We start from the raw sequence: 18,944 nt of genomic DNA, 5'->3' as shown, positions 1-18,944 counted from the left end.
TTTGGTTTTAAATGCACTTCCACATCGTTCCCAGCTGTGTCCCCTGGTTGGTGCTTCAGGCTCATTCTGAAGAGCTCCATGGGGTTGACTTTGTAGGGGTGGCTTAGAGGCTCTTGAACACTTGTATCAGATCCCTTCAAAATCTAGTTCAAGTAGGGAGCTGCGTCAGCATGCGTAGGCTGCAAAGGAACAAGTAAAGGGTTATTCCATGCTGGAAAGAGAAGAAAAGAAGCGCAACGTTTCAGCTGTGGAGCCTTCTTCGGGTTTGGAGGTGGTTAGAAAGCCTGGTCTTGGAACAGATCGCTGTGAAGAGACAGAATGCTGGTTTGGTGAGAGAAGAGAGCAAGTAGCGCAGGGAGGAGGAGAAGGAATGACGAAGAGATCTTGGAAAAGATTTATAGGAAAGCATAGTGGGTCGCAGCAGAAGGAGGCTGAAGTAGTTCAAGTAGGGAGCTGCGTCAGCATGCGTAGGTTGCAAAGTAAAGGGTTATTCCATGCTGAAAACAGCTGTGGAGCCTTCTTCAGGTGCATGTTTGTTTCTTTTCTTCTTTTTTCAGCATGGAATAAACCTGTTCCTTTCAAAATCTTTTGTGTTCAAAACTGCTCGACCTGTTAGTGAATTTCAGTTTGAAATGTACTTTGGGATCATTATATAAGCCAAATGGGCTGAGATAAGCAAAATAAAAAGGATGCAAAATGCAAAACTTGGAATTTCTGTTAAAAAAAAATGCACACAAAATGTCATTAGCTGAGCTGCTTGCGGATTTCGCTTCAGGCAGCGTGTGACCTAATGCATTACGGAACGAAGAGCAGCGGCCCACTTGCACTCGTATAACAAGGACTTATACATGATGTAGCGTGAGCGTTTGCACTGCAGTTTGTCACTAAACATCTACCCAAGAATCATGAAATGCACAAATAGAAGGTTTGCTCCAATCTAATGGTATCAATCTGCAGGAGCCGGATTCATGTCCTTTACAATTGTAGGCAATGTAATCGTCCTCTCTAAATGAGTCAGCATGCCCCTGGAAAGAGCTCTTGTAGATTGCACAGTTCACACACACAACACACAGCGTGCTCAGTTTATTCTGCAGCTTCATTTCGCTTCACAATGAAGAGGCGTCTCCACAGCAGTAGTAAAAGTGAACAGGGTGAACAATGTTAAGCAGGTCTGTAAGCTGTGTGGAATGCATATGGAGGCTAAGTGTTCTCATCACATGGAGAGAGATGATAAACTCTAGGTCATGTTGTTTTCTGCTCTGCTCTTCTCCAGATATAACCGCAGAATATTTTGCACAGCAATTGTGTTCCTTAAACTTTGAGGAAGACTGTAGACCTGAACTCTGGTTTGTGTTTCAGCCCTAGACACAGGGTTCATTACAGTACTTGAATACAGCACTTCCTGTTAAAGGAACTAAAACCATTTGTAGTATTTAACTGAACATCCTATAAATGGCATAACACTAGAGGTGGACATGTGTCTGTTCAACCAATTCAGTTTCTAGTGTGGATCAGTTACTATGGCAGCAGCACCCACTGAAAATGCTTTTTTTGGGGGGGGAATTGCCAGCACTTCTGATCAGCTTGGAGTGTTTGGAGCCCTCCTTGGATCAGAGTCATCACAGCTGCGCAGGCACTGCCACCCCATAGGGAAGACACTCATCTTGGAAGCCATGCAGGCAGGGCTGGGGGCATATGGGGACGCATAACCTGTTAGAAGCAGAATATCAAAGCCGCATATGGATGTAGAAGAACTTTTCAACACATCCCGTGCCACACAGGCGGGGCTGCTACAGACTGCCGTATTCGGAGAGCGCTGTACATCTAAACTGGTCTTGACGACCCACTCCTGAGTGTGGCGTTTCCCCGACAGGACGGCTGATGCGTGGGTCACTCTCTAGTCTAGTCCTTTACAGAAGGGGACCTGCCTGCCCATGCACATGCTCCCAGCAGGTGTGCTGCAGAGCTGGGCTGGCTTCCTGTAGGCTATCCAGTATGTGACCTTCCCTTCTGAGCAGCATCCTCCTGCGCTGTGCTAAGGTCCTGTGCGTGTTACAGGTGACTGCCGCTCCGGATCAGCGATAGGGAGATTTTTTAGGAAGTTACTGCGTTGCTTCATTAGCATTCATTGTGGCAGGGGGAAGAACCCAATGGGTGGATTTCCGCGAGGCAGCAGCCCTCTTCTCTAACCAGCTGGAGCAATTCTCTTCTGACTGGAAGTGAACAAAAGGACTGTTATTCTACCAGGTCCTGCCTAGTGTTCGGGAAATCTCAACCGAATCGGGCTGTCGCACTTTCGATTCTGTGCAGTTGCACAAGAGAAATGATTGTTCTTCACGGGAAACTTCAGAAGGAGCCCGAGGTAAGAGATCACGATCGGTTTGAAGTGTTCAGGTGTGTTGGGTTTGCCAGGAGTAAGGTTAAGACTCTGTTGAGGCCTTTGTTTTAATTCTTTACTGCCGCGGCCTGATGAAATGGAATTCCAGTCTGTCATTTAATGTTTAATGAGGGCTTTGCTTTTGAACTGCAGACCCCCGGGACTCTTAAGTCAGATTTTCGAATCAATCCCACAGTTAGGATAGGAAATGAGAGAATAATTATTTGGTCTTGTTACGGTTTTACCCGACTATCTAAGAAATCCTGGGGAGCAATAGTGAGGACTGAGTTTCCCCAAACCTGGATTAGTGTGAGGGTAGACTGTCCCCCCTCATGCTAATGTGTGAAAATACACATCTCCAGTATTACTCCTGGAGACTCTTCGGAGAGGTCGATCATATACCTCAGTCACTTACAGCCTTACTCAGGCAGGGTTGTTTGTTCCTCAGCTACTGATCAAAGTCATCTGCGGGCCTTAGAAAGGGGGACCTCCGTTTGCAGGGTGACTGCTGTGTGAGGGGGGAGCTGTGCGCCGTCTGCAGCGCGTGTGGCAGAGTGTGACGGAGAGCAGTGTAGTGTGTGGCTTCGGCAGGGCCACAACGGCTGGGCGTCAGAGAGCCTTACTGCTTTCCTGCTCGGGCACTAAAGGCATTTCCATTCCGTAACGGGAATCACTCACTCCTGTGTCACAGCTCGGGGAAAAAACACTCATGATGACAGGAGAAGTCCTGAGGGTTAAGTTTTTGTTTTTTTCTTGTTTTTGCCATTCTTGGTCAGCCCTGTGCGGCTGGCTTGAGCTGGCGTGGGGGGGGGCCTTGTGTTTTTAGCAAAAGGGAGGGAGTGCTCAGTGTTTTGACATTTAAAAAAAAGACTCAGTGACCGTGTGACCCAATATTATAATGATAACCAAGGACGTGTCCTCTGACTGAATTCTGTGTGTCTTGTTACAGTTGTTATGGAAATCATGTTGCCTTTGTGCTGTGCTGACAATCTACGTGTGATCGCCACAGTGCTCACCAGAGCTCCGGGTGGGCTTTGTCTCGTACGGTTTCAGTTTGTTCACGCCCAGTGAAATGCTTCCAACGCCAGAAAAGCTGGGATTCACTTTTTTTTTGGACACCCGCTACGTGCTGCAGCTACAGTGCATTGTCTTTCACTGTTGAGGGAACAGCCCTTTAGCATTTTCTGAAGCCATTGTGCTCACCAGCATGACAGGATCTGTGTCACACAGGACACGGCGATGGTGCAATCACTCAGGCAGGGGAAATAGACTCGTGTGGTTCCTGTTCTCATCACTCATCAAAATCTCAAATCCGTGCGGATTCTCAACTGCATATTGTCATCGCTGTGTCACTGGCATGGCGTAGTGACCACTCCATCTCATTGACCTGAAGTGGTGACCACGGTATGGCCCTGGCCTAGATAGTGACCTCACCATCTTCACCATTGACCTGGCAGAGTGACCAGACGGTGTCCCTGGTCTGGCCCGGGTAGTGACCGCGCCGTCTCTCTGACCTGGCAGAGTGACCAGACGGTGCCCCTGGTCTGGTCCGGGTAGTGACCGTGCTGTCTCTCTGACCTGGCAGAGTGACCAGACGGTGTCCCTGGTCTGGCCCGGGTAGTGACTGCGCCGTCTCTCTGACCTGCCAGAGTGACCAGACGGTGTCCCTGGTCTGGCCCGGGGAGTGACCGCGCTGTCTCTCTGACCTGGCAGAGTGACCAGACGGTGTCCCTGGTCTGGCCCGGGTAGTGACCGCGCCGTCTCTCTGACCTGGCAGAGTGACCAGACGGTGTCCCTGGTCTGGCCCGGGTAGTGACCGCGCCGTCTCTCTGACCTGGCAGAGTGACCAGACGGTGTCCCTGGTCTGGCCCGGGGAGTGACCGCGCTGTGTCCCGTGTCTCCGGCAGGTGGGAAACCCGCGAGTGGAGCTGACCCTCTCGGAGCTGCAGGAGATGGCCACCAGGCAGCAGCAGCAGATTGAGGCCCAGCAGCAGATGCTTGTCGCCAAGGTGGGCAGCTGAATTTATTACAGAAATAAAGAGAATCGCAGAGAAAATACGGACGTGACAAGCACAAAGGACACATCACAGCAGGGACAAATGCAGCAACTATCCAGTAGCAACGTGTACATACAGCATGTGATCTATAGATCTATATATGTTATATATACTGTATGCACACTGCGTATGAATGAGAGTTTCAATGGGAAAGCCATATCAGGGTGTGAAGTGGATGGGTTCTGCACAAGGCTGTGTTTGGGTAAAGTGGGGTGCTGTGTCTAGGGCTCTGGTTTATTTCCATCTGAGGAGTAATCGCCAAACCCTGTGTTTCCACTGAGCATCAGAGTGCTGCTGCTTCCCGTCTAGCACAACTGGGGCAGCTGGCGCTGGCTGAACATCCAGTCCTGATTGCACAGGGGGAGTGGGCGCTGCTGCCTGCACGGCCATTAGGTGATGATTTACGATTTACAAAACATAAAAGAGAAACAGCTTGTTGTTTTATTTTTCCCTGTATGTTTGTGCAGCTTGTGTAATATCATATACAGTGTGAGTCCCTTGGGGATACGCCTGCAGGTTGATCTGGTGTGTGTCGGCCGCAGGCTCCAGGCCTGTATCTCCTCTGTGCCCTCCGGGGGGGTGGGGAGCTGGCGATCGTGTTGTGGTGGCAGTGAGGGTGACTACCAGCTAGCAGGACAGCGTGCGAAGGGTGGGGCTGCTCTGGCCCCAGAGTTTGTTTTCCAAGGGAAGTTAAGTCAGGGAGTGCTGGGGTCCGTGGCTTCGGCAACACAACAGGAGGAAGGGAGCCAAGCGGCAGGAAATGAGATACGGGGGAGGGCAGCAGCTGCAGGGAGGGAGGGGTGCGGCCGCTGGCCGGACAAGGACATGCAGTCCTGAAGGGAGGTGGACTGGACCCAGAGCCAGACTCTGCTAGAGGTGCCGTCCCCCCTGTAGCACCAGTCTGTTCCCGGGAGCACTGTGGAGATGAAAGAAGCCTGAGCTACTACTGAAACCCCTGGAGTATTTTTGCCATCCATTTTTTGGGGGGGTTCTGCTTCTTTTTTTAACTTCGGATTCCAGACACGGCTTTGAACCTTTTTATTACTAGTTCTCGGGACCGAGGTCAGTAAACGCCAAAGCGTCAGTACAGGTCGTATAGGCAGAAGGTAAATTTTTACTTTTTTTTAATGCAAAGCAAATGAAAGAAATAACAAGAAATAGCTCTGTAGCTATAGAGTTTAGAGTTTGTAGCTGTCGAGTGTACTTCATATATGAGATTATCAACAGGATTTTAACGAAGACAATGATAGAGACTTTTGTTTTAACTATAGTGTACTGTATGTATAAATTAGTTCTGCTTAGAGCTGGCGGGGAGATCTGTGTGTATTTGGCCTGTGTAGCACCTTTCCCAGTGTTGTGTTCCGAGTGGGGAACCTCCTTTGGCTTCTCCATCTCGTCCCTATGTCCTGTCTAGTATGGATTTCCTTCCAAGCTTTCGTTGACAGGCTGTATAAACAGGAGCACACCCCTTAATAAACTGCTCCATACTGTATTTTCCCTTTCCTTGGTTTGTATCTTCACTTTTACCGTGTCCCAAGCTGCTGGTTAAGAATGACAAGTCCTCTTGATGGAAATTAGTTGTGTGTGTGAGTGTGTGTGAGTGTGTGTGTGTGAGTGTGTGTGAGTGTGTGTGAGTGTGTGTGAGTGTGTGTGAGTGTGTGTGAGTGCGTGTGAGTGTGCGTGTGAGTGCGTGTGAGTGCGTGTGAGTGCGTGTGAGTGCGTGTGAGTGCGTGTGAGTGCGTGTGAGTGCGTGTGAGTGCGTGTGAGTGCGTGTGAGTGCGTGTGAGTGCGTGTGAGTGCGTGAGCGCGTGAGCGCGTGAGCGTGTGCGCGAGTGAGCGAGTGAGCGTGTGAGCGAGTGTGCACTTTGTTTCCTTTCTCTGACGTCTCCCTCTGCATCCCCACTTGCAGAATGGTCAGTTTCTGCTCGGTGTGGGAGAAGTGTTTCGCCATGGAAAGACTCCAGCTGTTTTTGGGGGGTGGGCTGTGGGTGTTTCCGCACAGCGGGAAAGCGCACATTTGCTCACTTTCACTTTTCCGGCTGGTTTCTTGTGGAGTTTCTCATGGAGTTTCTCGGGGCTCGGGGCTGCTGCACTCCTGCCCTTGCACTCCTGCTCCTGCCCGCTGCTGCGCGAGGCTCCGTGGGGGCTGTTTTCTATGGGGACGAGCTCCAGTCTGGGCCGAGCCCCCCTCACTCTGCCGCTCACCCCCCCCCCCCCCCCCCCCAGGAGCAGCGGCTGCGGTACCTGAAGCAGCAGGAGCGGCGACAGCAGCAGGCCGTGTCGGAGAGCGAGAAGCTGCAGCGGCTGAAGGAGCGCGTGGACAGCCAGGAGGCCAAGCTCAAGAAGATCAGGGCCATGAGGGGCCAGGTGGACTACAGCAAAGTCATCAATGGCAACCTCTGTATGTTCCCCGCCTCCTCAGCACACACAGACAGCACCCCCTAGGCCCCACAGAGAGACAGCGCAGTCCAGGCTTTGTCTCTCTACCCAGGACCCTCACAGAGGAAGTGAATCTAGTGCAGGGCTTCAGTTCACAGGCAGCCAGAGTCCAGACAGTGCAACTACTCCCCTGTAGCATTGAGGACCAGCCCTTGGATTGTCAAGATAATCATTAATTATGTAATGAAGCACTTGTTTATACCAATTAACCTGCTTTGCACGGTTTCGTATTTGACCACCCCTGAATCAATAGGTCAATATAGCATCTTTCTCCAGATATTTAACAATTGGTGCTGTAGAAATGAGATATTTCGTTCTTTTTTTAATTGCTCAAGCAGCCTGCATTTGCTGTCTTCTGAATACACTGTTTAAGCTTCAGCGTGAAGCACAGCCAGTGGCTGAACCCAACACAGAGCATGCAGAGAGGGCATTGTATGTGGATGCATTTCGGATCACTGCAGTTTCATTTGGATGCGAGCCCTGGCTCTTGAAGTCTGTGCAATGACAGCGAGCCCCTTAGCATATCAGTCTAATTCTGCTGAGCATTGCGAAAGCTGAGGTCGGAGCAGGTCAGTGTGTGGACAGGGTGTGCCAGGAGCGACGGTGGAGGTTAGGCCAGTGCTGGGGGCGAAGGGAGAAGGTGTGGAAGGGACACGGTGGCGTCCAGATCTGGAGATGCTTCCTGCTGATCCCGAGCTGGAAGACATTGGCAGCCTGGGAGCTGAGATTAACCAATCTGACTTGACGGGCTCTGAGCTTCCCCTTGACAGCCGCGGAAACGTTATCCGTCACAGATGGGCGAGATTCCCTTGCCGGCTCAAAGGATCGTAAGGCTTTTTAATACCAGCCTTGGAGTCGGGAAGAGTTAGGCCACACGAGCCGTCGCCACCCTCAGCGTCCCGCCCCCACTCTTTGCAGAGACCGAGGAGTGGGAAAACAAAGGAAAGACCTTGGGTTAGAACCATACAAGCTAATCAGTGCTGTCGGCACATGTCGGCCGCTCCGAGTCGACGCTGAAGGGAAGTGAGGATGTGTCTTTGAAGAGGGTGGAGGAGTCAGGCAGGCCTGCTTCACGGTCTCCATGAGGGGAGCCGACACTCTGCAGGCTTCGCTGACCTGTCCCCAGCCTGTAGATATGGGCGGGGGCTGGGAGTCTGTGTTCCTGTGTGCTGGATAGACGGATAGATGCCTTCAAAAGGGCAGACAAGTAATGAGCTTTCAGCCAGGGTGCCAAAGGAGCAAGGGGTTTGGGAAATAATAATGGCGCTATTCCCTGTAGTTCTTTCTCTTGAGATGTTTTTTCCCCCCTAAAACAGCACATTAATCTCAGCGGAGGCACCTCCCCGGGGGACTCCTCCCGGACGGTTGACAGTCTTGGTGTCCTGCTGTGCTGTGCTGTGAAGCTCAGAGAGGGCCTCTCCCTGTCGGGCAAGCTCCCGTCTGACCCCGCCGCTCCTGTGTGTTCCTGCAGCCGCGGAGATCGAGCACATCAACAGCATGTTCCAGGAGAAGCAGCAGGAGCTGCAGTCGGCGGTGCTGAAGGTGGACCAGCTGACCCAGCAGCTGGAGGACCTGCGGCGGGGCAAGCTGAACGGCCTGCAGGCGCTGAGCGGGCAGGTCACCGGCACGGCCGCGCTGGAGCTGCGGAAGCTCTACCAGGAGCTGCAGGTAGAGGGCGCCGCAGGCCTGTACCGCGTGATAGGAGTGTTCGGTGCACTGCCATCAGTATGCTGCGATACCTTATTTAACAGTGCAAGAATGTTTCTGTAGTTCAATCTTTAGAACTCTCGGGGTGTAGCAGACAGAATACAGTGTTACTTCTGAGACCTGTCAGTAGTGTTAAATACTTTCTCCTCCTCCTCCTCAGATTCGCAACAAGCTGAACCAGGAGCAGAACACCAAGCTGCAGCAGCACAAAGACCTGCTCAACAAGCGCAACATGGAGGTCACCCTGATGGACAAGCGCATCGGGGAGCTGAGGGAGCGCCTGTATAAGAAAAAAGCTGAGGCACGTCAAAAAGAGAACATCCCTGTAAGACCAGCTCATTGGAAGGAACATAAAGCACATGTACACCCGCCGGGCCACTGGGGTTCACAGATACAGGCTGTGGTTTGTGCGTGGAGTCTGGCCTTCTTGCAATAGACGGACTTTACCACGAGCTTCTCCCGAGGCTGTTTTTTTTTTAATTTCATTTCCGCTCGGGATGATTTTCAGCCTCTTTCTAAGAAAGTGAGTTCCGCTGGCAGAGCCGGAGCTGGCGCTCGGAGTGCCCTGTGGGCTGCAGCCGATGCGCTCCGGCTGCCCATGGGGACCTGGGGTGGGGGGGGTTCGGAGGTGGCTCGCCAGTGCTAAACCAGCTACAACCAAACCTCACTTCGCCACAAGCACTCGGATCGGGCTGAGCCCTGTGGCCAGGCGCTGCGCTGTGTGGAACTGAGGGTCTCTCGGCTCCTTGCGCGGGAATCGTGCTTCTGTGTGGCAGCTGAGCTGTCGGCCGGGCCGTCCATGTGTGTCCATCACGGCTCATGGCAACTGTGCCTCTCTCTCCCCCCCCTGCAGCTGAACAGGATCAACGGGACGCCCCCCCCCCAGCCAGCTCAGGGCAGCTCGGGGCGCGTGGCTGCTGTGGGGCCCTACATCCAGGTGCCGGCCCCTGGCAGGCAGGAGGGCAGCTACGCCATCCCGGCCGATCCGCTGAAGCCGCAGTCCCTCACGGTGTCAGCCACCGCCACCCACGCCAGGTCCAAATCAGGTCAGTGCAGCGCGGTTTTCCGCTGTGGGAAGCAAGCCCATCGGTTAGTCCGTCCTGGTCTGGAAGGCTTTTCCCCTTTCAGTAGCAGGTAGATTACTGATGCCCGCTGTCCCTCATCTCACTGGGAAGAGAGTGCAGGTGGGTCATTGGTGACGCCGATCAAGCTGCTGAGACGCAGTATCCTGCTAAGCCCCCTCTCCGCACGCCTTGCTGCATAAGCCAGGTTTAGAGACGGTGTCCCCCTGCGCGGGCTGAGCCCAGCCCTGCTCCTCGTCTCAGCCTTGTAGCGCTGCACGTGCTGATGGGTGTCTAAAGCCATTTCATCCCCTTAAATTCACAAACTGCGGCCTTAACACTGGCAGACCCTGCCTCCTTCTTCATCAGAGAAGCCTTCTTCAAAGCTATGAGTGCAGGTTGGTCTGGTAGAAATACTGAGGCTGAGGAGAGTTGTTGCAGCACCGCTTTACTACATAAGAGTATCTAAATATTTTAAGTGGGCAACCATGTAGTAGTTGTGTTAATGGGTTTTTGACGCGTTCATGAATTGCGTTTTTGACGCTGTTTTTCCATGAATTGCTCTGGGACTGTCGCAGGCAGGGAGGGGTTCCAGCTCAGCACGGCATGCAGCGGTCTCCAGGACAGGCCAGAGTATGCAGTGCTCACGCCTTGCAGCGGGGGGGGCATTCTCCTGCCCTCGCCAACCCCATCTCCGTCTTTTCCTGCCTCTTCGGCCACAATATGCTTGCCGTGTTCGATGTGTTTTAATTTTTTTTTTCTCTCTCTCTCTCAGTATCCTCCTGCAGTCTGTTGACATTGTATTCTCTTGTCTTTCCCTCCTCTTCTCCTTCCCCCTCTTTTTTTTTTCCCCCGTCTGTTCTGTTCCTCTCCCGTCTGTCCTGCTGCGGGGGTGCGGGGCGGCTGGCTTTGGGGTGGCCTGCAGAGACAGATGGGCGAGGTGTGAGAAAGTCTGCCGGCCCCTGGAAGGTCTCTGATTTAGACATCATAGTGGATCCCGTGTTGCCATCACCTACTGCTGCTCTGCAGTCTCCCGATCTCAGACACGGGCACTTGGCGCCCTCTCTGCCTGACAGTGTGTCCTGTGATCCCGCAGGTGCTGATCTCAGTATGGAGCACTGAGCCTTATCGTGTGTGCGCACAGTCCCATCCTCGCACAGCCTGTCCGTGTGTGTGCACGTGTGCTAAAGGACATGTCACAGTAGCAATCTCAGACTTTGAGTTGGAACTGTGACTTGATCCTTAGATGACTGGGTTAGTGTAGGAAAAGCAGACTTCTGTGTTGAAATGGGGGTGTGTGTGAATATAATCTTTTTGGGATTTTTATGCATGCATTATGCAAAAAAAAAATCTATAGCAGTTAACTTGACATGCCCAGTATTTTCAGAAACTCAAGTAATACGTTAAGAACTGCAGGTCTTTTCTGAGTTTAGACGTTACTCTATCAGTATTTTGAGTAAATACACACCTTCTGCTTATCACTGCCATCACAGAATGTGTGAGGGCCTGCTGGTACCCTGACAGACAACTTTCACTAAGGGTGAAACAGCTTATGTGGAGTTATTGTTAGGTATGAAAGGCAGTTTTATGAGGGCAATCCGGGCTCTGTGTAAGAGCCATGGTTTAGAGAGAGCAGTGAAAAGTAACGTGTACATCTTCTAAGCTGCTGCACTGTTAGTGAGTAGAACAGGACAGGGCAGAGACAGGGCAGACAGCCTTTTGTCAAAAGTTACTACAAGCAGAAGAGCGTTAATGGCTATCTGCTCCAGACTGTCTGAGCTAATAAACTCAGCACAGTTTCCAGGATCCATCACCTGGTGTTAGTTATGTGAAGAGTACCTGAAATGGATCAGTGCCGTGCAGTGGGAGTCCTGTGTGTGGTGTGTGTGATGCCGAGCTGTCTGGGAGTACAGTAGGACAGTGTGTGGTGGTGCTGTGCTCTCCTCTCTCTCCACCCCCTCCTTCACACAGATAAGGTTCACTGTGCTCTCATACCTGCTGTGTCAACTGATCTCTGCATCAGTCAAATTTACCTCTTCAGTAAATTTGAAGTTTTACTGCAGTTTTTTTTAACACTGATTGATTTTTGTCTTTTGATCTTCCAATATTGGAAGTAAATGTGAAACGTTACTAAAGTCAGCTTCCACATTAACACAGATCATGTGTATCCTGTGTAGTACTTCTCTTTGTGTAGAAATGTTGGGGAAAAAAATCAGCTTTTTGTTGTAAGCTAGTGTTCCTTCAAAGAAAGAATGCCCGTGTTTCTTTAGCCCACCATGTTTGACACTGATGTCGGTGGGTTAAGAAGACGTGGGGTGTGAGCTGAAGGCCAGCTCTCACCTGTGTCGGGACTGGCTGATTAAAATCAAGCACCATTGTGACTGCTCCTTCAATGCACCTGTGGACACTTAAATACTACCAGCATTGCTGTGGCTGTTCCAGATCCCACCTTGATTAATCACTTTGTTTTTCGACTTGTCAGTTCCTGTGTCCTATTTAAAATACAGGTGTAAAACACTGCGGTATCTCTCATTAGAAGCCACAGAAATATCTTTATTTTCCCACTACGGACGAGAATCTTGCACTAAGCAGCCAACTGACAGAGCCCAAGGGGGGAAAACTCCTAGTGAGGGCGATTTGGATTTGGCCACCAGTGTTTTAGTGGGAGTTATCCTGGATATACAGGGAGGTCCTATATCAGAAATGCAGTTGTCATCCTGCTGCCCAGAGCACAGCAGACGGGGATATTGGGACTGTTTGACATGACATCCCCTTGAGTATGTGCATATATGCATATATTTTTATCAGGCTGAGAACTTAAAATGGATCATGAAGTAGTTTAATTAACATATCCTGGCAGCTGCCCACAAAAAATGCAGGATTCTGAACTCTAAAAACTGTTAACACAAAAAGTTTAAGAATTATCACACCATGAAGTGAAGTGAAATGTTCTGGAAATGGCTCATTTGTACAAGCTTTTGGTAACGCATTATCACTTATTACTTGTAGATGAAAATGATCAATGTTGTACAAGAAGGATAGAAAATCACATAACTTCTTGCTAACTTCAGAGTTATGAAGTCATTGGTTGCGTTTCATTTTTATGAATGCCGCCTACGCTAAGTGTCGTACCGTTTAAAATTCTTACTACTAATTTTTTTTTGTTGTGAACAAGCAATTGCTTACAAGTAAAAGCCTCTGAGACTTCAAAATCCAATTAAAAAGTGTACAGCCACCAGGAATAGAAAATCCTTCCGGTGCTGTCTGTGTGCTGCGTCTGCGATGCAGCGCTGACACAGCCACTCCCTCTCAGACGGAGATCTGCTCTTCTTGTAGTTTTCCTTCCTTCCCATAATTGTCTGGAAACCCCTGCGGCTCTTGCTCTGTCCTGTCCAAATAAATTAGGCTTCATTTTTTCAGTTGTGTGTGTTTTTAGGAGCACAGTGCTGCCTGTTTGTTGTTTTATTGATGCAATCACTTGCCATTTATTCCTTTCTTTGGACATGCTCAGAGCCGACTGAATCATGCTGCCTAGTGTTATTTGCTTCATACTGTCTGGTTTCATCACATTTCTGTCTGTGAAGGCGTCTTTTTAAATTAAAACGCAGGTTATTGCATTTTAGCAGCAATCTGCCTTCCTTGTCCCAGCTCATACCCTGTCATTTCCTGCTCCTCCGGGAGCCTGTATCTGCGCCTCTTTATTTACTGTCCTCGGATAAGACGCAGCTCGTTTTGGGGCTCCTGTACGCACTGCTGCAATGTGCCCCCGAGTCCTCTGTGTTTCAACAAGGGGGGAGTGAATCATCACGCATGGCCTTAGATCTCGGATGTTCAGGGGCTGTTTTCGCTGTGCAAAGGGCAGAATTTTGCGACCCAAAGAGGGAGATGGCTTGCCCTGGGCCCGGGCTTGTGCGAAGCACACTGAAGGAGAATGAGAGAGTGAGCTGTCAGGGAGGGTGGCGGAGAATTCAGCAATAGAGAATCAAGTGGAGAGCAGGTGCAGCCTTTGGTGGATTTTGTCTCCGTGCAGGGAGGCAGTCCTGCTCCGTGTCCTCTCCCCCCTCTCACGCTCTCTGTCTCGCTCCTCCAGCTAACGATGCCACGTGGCCAACCCTCACCAAGCAGGCGTCCTCTTCGCTGAAGCCGCCCAGCGTGGACTGGAAGGAATCCAGCATGGACACAGCTGCCAAGCCGGGGAGCGCGCAGCCTGGCACCCCCACTTCTGCCCCCGACAAGGTGGGCTCTCTCAGTCCATCCCCCGGTGACACACCAGACTCCCGAGTAATTCACTCGGCCGGTTTTGCCAGTAGAGCTGCGGCGACAGAAAAATACGGAGCCGTCGCTTTCCTCTGTATCTGCGGGAATGACAGTTGATGGCGTTCATGCCAGTGGCTGGCGGCCTTTCTAAACCAAAAGCTACTCCGGCCTGAGGTTATAGCTTTTCACAACAGTGCGCGTGCCGAATATATGCCTTAATCTAGGTCTTGTAAGGATGATGCTGACTATATGCTTCGCCTTGCTTACAGCTAAAGGGTCTCTTCGTGTTCCTCTGCCTGACTTTAGGGCTCTGACCCCTGCAAGGCCGCCCCGCCTGCGCCCGCCCTGTCCAAACCGCCGCCCCCGAGCTATGGCACCTACCCCAGCCCGGTGCTGCTGCCCGCGGGCTCCACCAGCTCCCTGGAGCGCCGGAAGGACGGCAGCCTGCCCAGAGCCGGTGCCAACTCCGCCGCCTGGCAGAGACCCGCGGCCCCGCCGGGCTCCTCCCAGCAGATCCAGCAGCGCATCTCCGTGCCCCCCAGCCCCACCTTCCAGCCCGCCGGCTCGCCGCTCTTCCCCGCCGGAGAGGCGCGGCCCGACCCACCGCTGGCCGTGGCGGTGCGCCCCTTCATCCCCGACAAGGGCTCGCGGCCGCAGTCGCCCCGCAAGGGCCCCCCCACCGTCAACTCCAGCTCCATCTACTACATGTACCTGCAGCAGGCCGTGCCGCCCAAGACCTACCAGCCCAACAGCAAGTCCGCCGTCAAAGCAGGTACGTCTCCGCACTGCTGGGGGCACCGTGCGGCCTGCCCTTTCCTGACCGGGGCAAGGGCTCGCGTGGGTAGAAACCTCATCCTGGCCCTGGCAGGGGTATAGAGGTGCCAACATGGCATCAGCTAGCTTGCACTACTCTCCTACTGTTAAAGTAGGCTCTTAATTGTTTGGTTTTTTTAGATGCTAACTGTTTCTTCTGGAAGGGAAAGCAGGTTATTTTTAGTTAGACTGCACTGTTCCCTTCCCTTTCTGGCTTAAACCAGCCGGGCAGCCTCTGTTAGGGGTATGGGTAAGCGCTGCAAGCAGTTTTTTATATAAATGGTTCTGTTTCACATTTTAATTTAATTTCTTCAAAATATTTGCCTTTCTGAGCATTCGGAGACACCACGATTTTGTGCACTAACAGGTCTGCGTAGGTTCCACACCCAGGTCAGCTGCTGCTGCTGTTTGTGCAGCTCCGCATATCCGAAGACACGAACGCCTTGCGCTCCACCCCTGCCACGCACTCTGTCCCTAGCTGTCCCTGTGTGCACAGACTCTCCAGTTCCTGTAGGTCGCGAGCCCTTGCCTGTAGCTTCCCGGCTGCTCAGAGCGGCCTGTTCCCCTCCGCCTGCTCACGTGCGTCTCCTGTTCCTCTCCGTGCAGTGTACGGGAAACCAGTGCTGCACTCGGGCTCGGCCTCCTCCTCCCCGCTGCTGTTCCTGCAGGGGGCGCCGTGCCCGGGCGGCCCGCAGGGGAGCGAGGAGGGGGAGCCGGAGGGCCAGCCCGCGGGGCCCCGGGAGGGCCCCCCCAGCGTGGACAACATCCCGCGGCCGCTGAGCCCCACCAAGCTGACGCCCATGGTGTACTCCCCGCTGCGCTACCAGAGCGACGCCGAGCTGGAGGCCCTGCGCAAGCGGCTGGCCAACGCGCCGCGCCCGCTGAAGAAGCGCAGCTCCATCACGGAGCCCGAGGGCCCCAGCGGCCCCAACATCCAGAAGCTGCTGTACCAGCGGTTCAACACGCTGGCGGGGGGCATGGAGAGCGGGGGCGGGGGGGGCACGCCCTTCTACCAGCCCGCGCCCCCCCCGGACTACATGGGCGGGGTCCTGGCCGACGTCGACAACGGCAACACCGCCAACGCCAACCTCCCCGAGCCGCCCGCCCTCTCCCCGGCTCCAGCTCCCGAGCCGCCGCGCCCCGACGCCGAGCAGCCCCCCTCCCCTCCGCCGTCTTCCGACGCCAATGACAACCAGCTGCCCCCCCCGCCCACGGAGGAGCTGACGCCCGGCCAGCCCGTGCCCCCGCCCCAGACCACGGAGGACAGCAACAACAATCCCGCAGCCCCCCCGCGGCCCGCCGACACCTTGCCCAGCCCGATCCCCGAGGCCAGCAGCCCCGAGGAGGCCGGGACCCCACCCCAGCCCTCCGCCTCCGCGGCCCAGCCTGCGGTGAGTGTCTGTGTGTCCGCAGTGTTGTCTGTATCTGCACGTCTGACTGAGATCCAGTTCTGTTTGCAGTGAGCATTTTGCATATATTTTGGTTTTAACGGCCTGAGAAAATTGCCAGATGATCTGATGGTCTGATTTGTCTCATCATTCTTACTTCCTGGGTTCATGACAAGAAGGCTCGAGCCGTCTGAGATTCCAAGCTGTTGTTGCTGCGGATCGCGGCATTGCTAATCGTTTTCCAATCTGAAGGAAAGCATCAGCCTCAACCTCTCCCTTCCTCCTGGCTCTGCAGGTGAAACGCACCAACCTGAAGAAGCCCAACTCGGAGAGAACCGGCCACGGGCTCCGTGTCAAGTTCAACCCGCTGGCTCTCCTGCTGGACGCCTCCCTGGAGGGGGAGTTTGACCTGGTGCAGAGGATCATCTACGAGGTACAGCCCTGCGGGCAGAGCCGGGCCAGGTGGAGGGCGGCCACTCGTGCCCGGTCACTCTGATCCGGCTTACGTTACGTTTTGAGTTCACCTGATTTCCATGTTTCTTTCTTTCACTTGTAACTTCTTGTCTCTGAAGTTGGAAAAGTTTAAACCTTGTCCGTTTAACCATAGACAAATCAAGCTCCGGTGTTACTGTAGCAGAGCAGTGCACTTGCTGTAAGGTGGTTGTAGTCACTGTACTGCACTGCACGTGGCGTATGAGTACAATAAATGAGCTCTGCATGAAGAGGCACAGAACGCAGAGGACCTCTTTCCTGTCCTTTTTTCCTCTGAGGCGAAAAAGAGGACTTTTATAAGCAGCAAGTAAAGGGGAAAAAATTGAGCAGGAATAAACATGGAAAGGAGAAACAGTCCTGCTGATTCTCTCTCGTCCCCCGGGGCTGGGTGTGACATGAAGGCCTGATCCCCTGGTCTAACCCCTGGTCGCTGTCATCCCAGGTGGAGAACCCCAGCACCCCCAACGACGAGGGCATCACGCCCCTGCACAACGCCGTGTGCGCCGGGCACCACCACATCGTCAAGTTCCTCCTCGACTTCGGCGTCAACGTCAACGCGGCCGACAGCGATGGCTGGTGAGAGCCCTGCAGAGGATTGCTTGACCTCATATAGGAACCCGCCTTGAACTCTTGAATTGTACTCTGTACTTGGAGTTAACTGCAGTCTTAAATTGTCCCCCTGGAGATGAATAACATATTTTGAATGGAGTATCCTTTTAGGTAAAAAGTACTTAATAAAAAACGGTCTTAACTGTATAAAGTTCACATTAACAACAACAGCCATCAAAAACCAAGAGCAATTTAAAAAGAAAAAATAAGAATATCGAAAACTGAAAACGAGAAGTCTCGTTCTCTGTCAGACGTGCTCTTCTTATTAGATAATGTCAGATTGGAAATCCGTCTCTTTCATTCTCCATACTGCACCCCTGTGTTAATATAACCTGCGTTTGTTTTAAAATCACCGGGAGAATGAAATCATTACAATTCCAGTAGTCTCTGTTTGCAGAATTTTATTTCCACTTTGACTGAGAGTATTGTCACACAATACAACTCTCGTCTTGACAGAGCAAGTCTCATTTACCGTCAGCCCGTCTGGAGGGCCCCCTCACGTTCGTTTATGCTGTGAATTACCCACACAGCTATCTTTTAACCATGGACTGGTGCATTATGCAGGGCCAGACACAGATGCTTAGAAGGTTGGGACTTTGTCAAAGATGTTGATGGGAAAGCCAGCAATTCCACTTCGTATTTACACGTGCTCATTTTAATGTGGCTGTGCAAGAGCTGGGTGATGGCATTGTAACACGAGTGCGGTCTCGCCCAGGACCCCCCTGCACTGCGCGGCCTCCTGTAACAGCGTTCACCTCTGCAAGCTGCTGGTGGAGTCGGGCGCTGCCATCTTCGCCACCACCATCAGCGACGTGGAGACCGCCGCCGACAAGTGCGAGGAGATGGAGGAGGGCTATATCCAGTGCTCCCAGTTCCTCTATGGTGAGTCTAACTGGGAAGTGGACAGACAGCGGGGGGCAGACGGAGGCGAACGGAGGGGCTTGAGCTGCTGGTCAGATGGACGCCCGGCCTCTGCTGCTGCACAAAACTTCCTTGGTCTCGCCCTCTCTCGCTCCGGGGTTTTGTAGATGTTCCCTGTGTAAACTGGCGTCGCTCTGCCTCTCTCTCTCTCTCAGGGGTCCAGGAGAAGCTGGGCGTGATGAATAAGGGCACTGTGTACGCCCTGTGGGATTACGAGGCCCAGAACAGCGATGAGCTCTCCTTCCGCGAAGGCGACGCCGTCACCATCCTGCGCCGGAAAGACGACAGCGAGACCGCGTGGTGGTGGGGCCGGCTCAACGACAAAGAAGGCTACGTGCCCCGCAACCTGCTCGGGGTGAGCGCCACCACTCTCGGCAGCCAGCAGGGCGCACTCTCTCGCTCTTTTAAAGGATTAGGTAGTGAACAGTGGTAGCACTCCTGTCAGTTTTCACATCAACCTTGCACGTCTACCAACTCCACTCGGCAGGGGTGTGATCTGGTCATTTTATCCAGGTGTGTATGTGGTACATACCTGTACGTGTAGGACTGAGACCCGTGCAGGAGCTGCCTCTGCGGTTGCCTCTTTTCCTTGGCAGTAAAACTGGGTCAAGGTTTTGTTCTGTAACCAAGAAGATCTACAGGTAAGAAAAGTGACATTTTCCTGTTTAATGCCAATGCACACCAGGAGAATGAACTCATTTCAGTTCCAGCCTTCTGTTTGCAGATATTTAATTTGCATTTTGTTATGTGCCTTAATTAAGGATCACAAATAAAGAGTATCCCTGTAAACTACATTAATAGTGTAACTCCTTCAGTCTTGCAT

The 18,944-nt window shown here is 52.6% G+C and overlaps 1 protein-coding gene across 6 annotated transcripts in view; it reads left to right on the top strand.

Annotated features, from left to right (window-relative positions):
* ppp1r13bb (protein phosphatase 1, regulatory subunit 13Bb) overlaps positions 1-18,944 on the top strand; it is a 63,227-nt gene that overhangs the window by 42,584 nt on the left and 1,699 nt on the right. For 2 of the 6 annotated variants that reach the window (XM_088924901.1, XM_088924899.1), the window contains 13 exons: positions 4,285-4,386; positions 6,661-6,835; positions 8,345-8,541; positions 8,741-8,881; positions 9,434-9,626; positions 10,567-10,737; positions 13,732-13,877; positions 14,205-14,670; positions 15,318-16,102; positions 16,395-16,532; positions 17,034-17,167; positions 17,916-18,082; positions 18,277-18,476. In XM_088924901.1, the coding sequence (XP_088781027.1) occupies positions 4,285-4,386; positions 6,661-6,835; positions 8,345-8,541; positions 8,741-8,881; positions 9,434-9,626; positions 10,567-10,737; positions 13,732-13,877; positions 14,205-14,670; positions 15,318-16,102; positions 16,395-16,532; positions 17,034-17,167; positions 17,916-18,082; positions 18,277-18,476 (3,015 nt within the window). Of the gene's footprint in view, positions 1-2,233; positions 2,363-4,284; positions 4,387-6,660; positions 6,836-8,344; positions 8,542-8,740; positions 8,906-9,433; positions 9,627-10,566; positions 10,738-13,731; positions 13,878-14,204; positions 14,671-15,317; positions 16,103-16,394; positions 16,533-17,033; positions 17,168-17,915; positions 18,083-18,276; positions 18,477-18,944 lie in introns of those variants that run through there. The other 4 variants (XM_088924900.1, XM_088924898.1, XM_088924903.1 and 1 more) reach the window with 3 other exon arrangements.

Source organism: Atractosteus spatula, chromosome 9 (assembly GCF_055471065.1).
Source record: "Atractosteus spatula isolate fAtrSpa1 chromosome 9, fAtrSpa1.hap1, whole genome shotgun sequence".
Classification (NCBI taxonomy): Eukaryota; Metazoa; Chordata; class Actinopteri; order Semionotiformes; family Lepisosteidae; genus Atractosteus; species Atractosteus spatula.
This window is presented reverse-complemented; position numbering and strand designations above follow the sequence as displayed.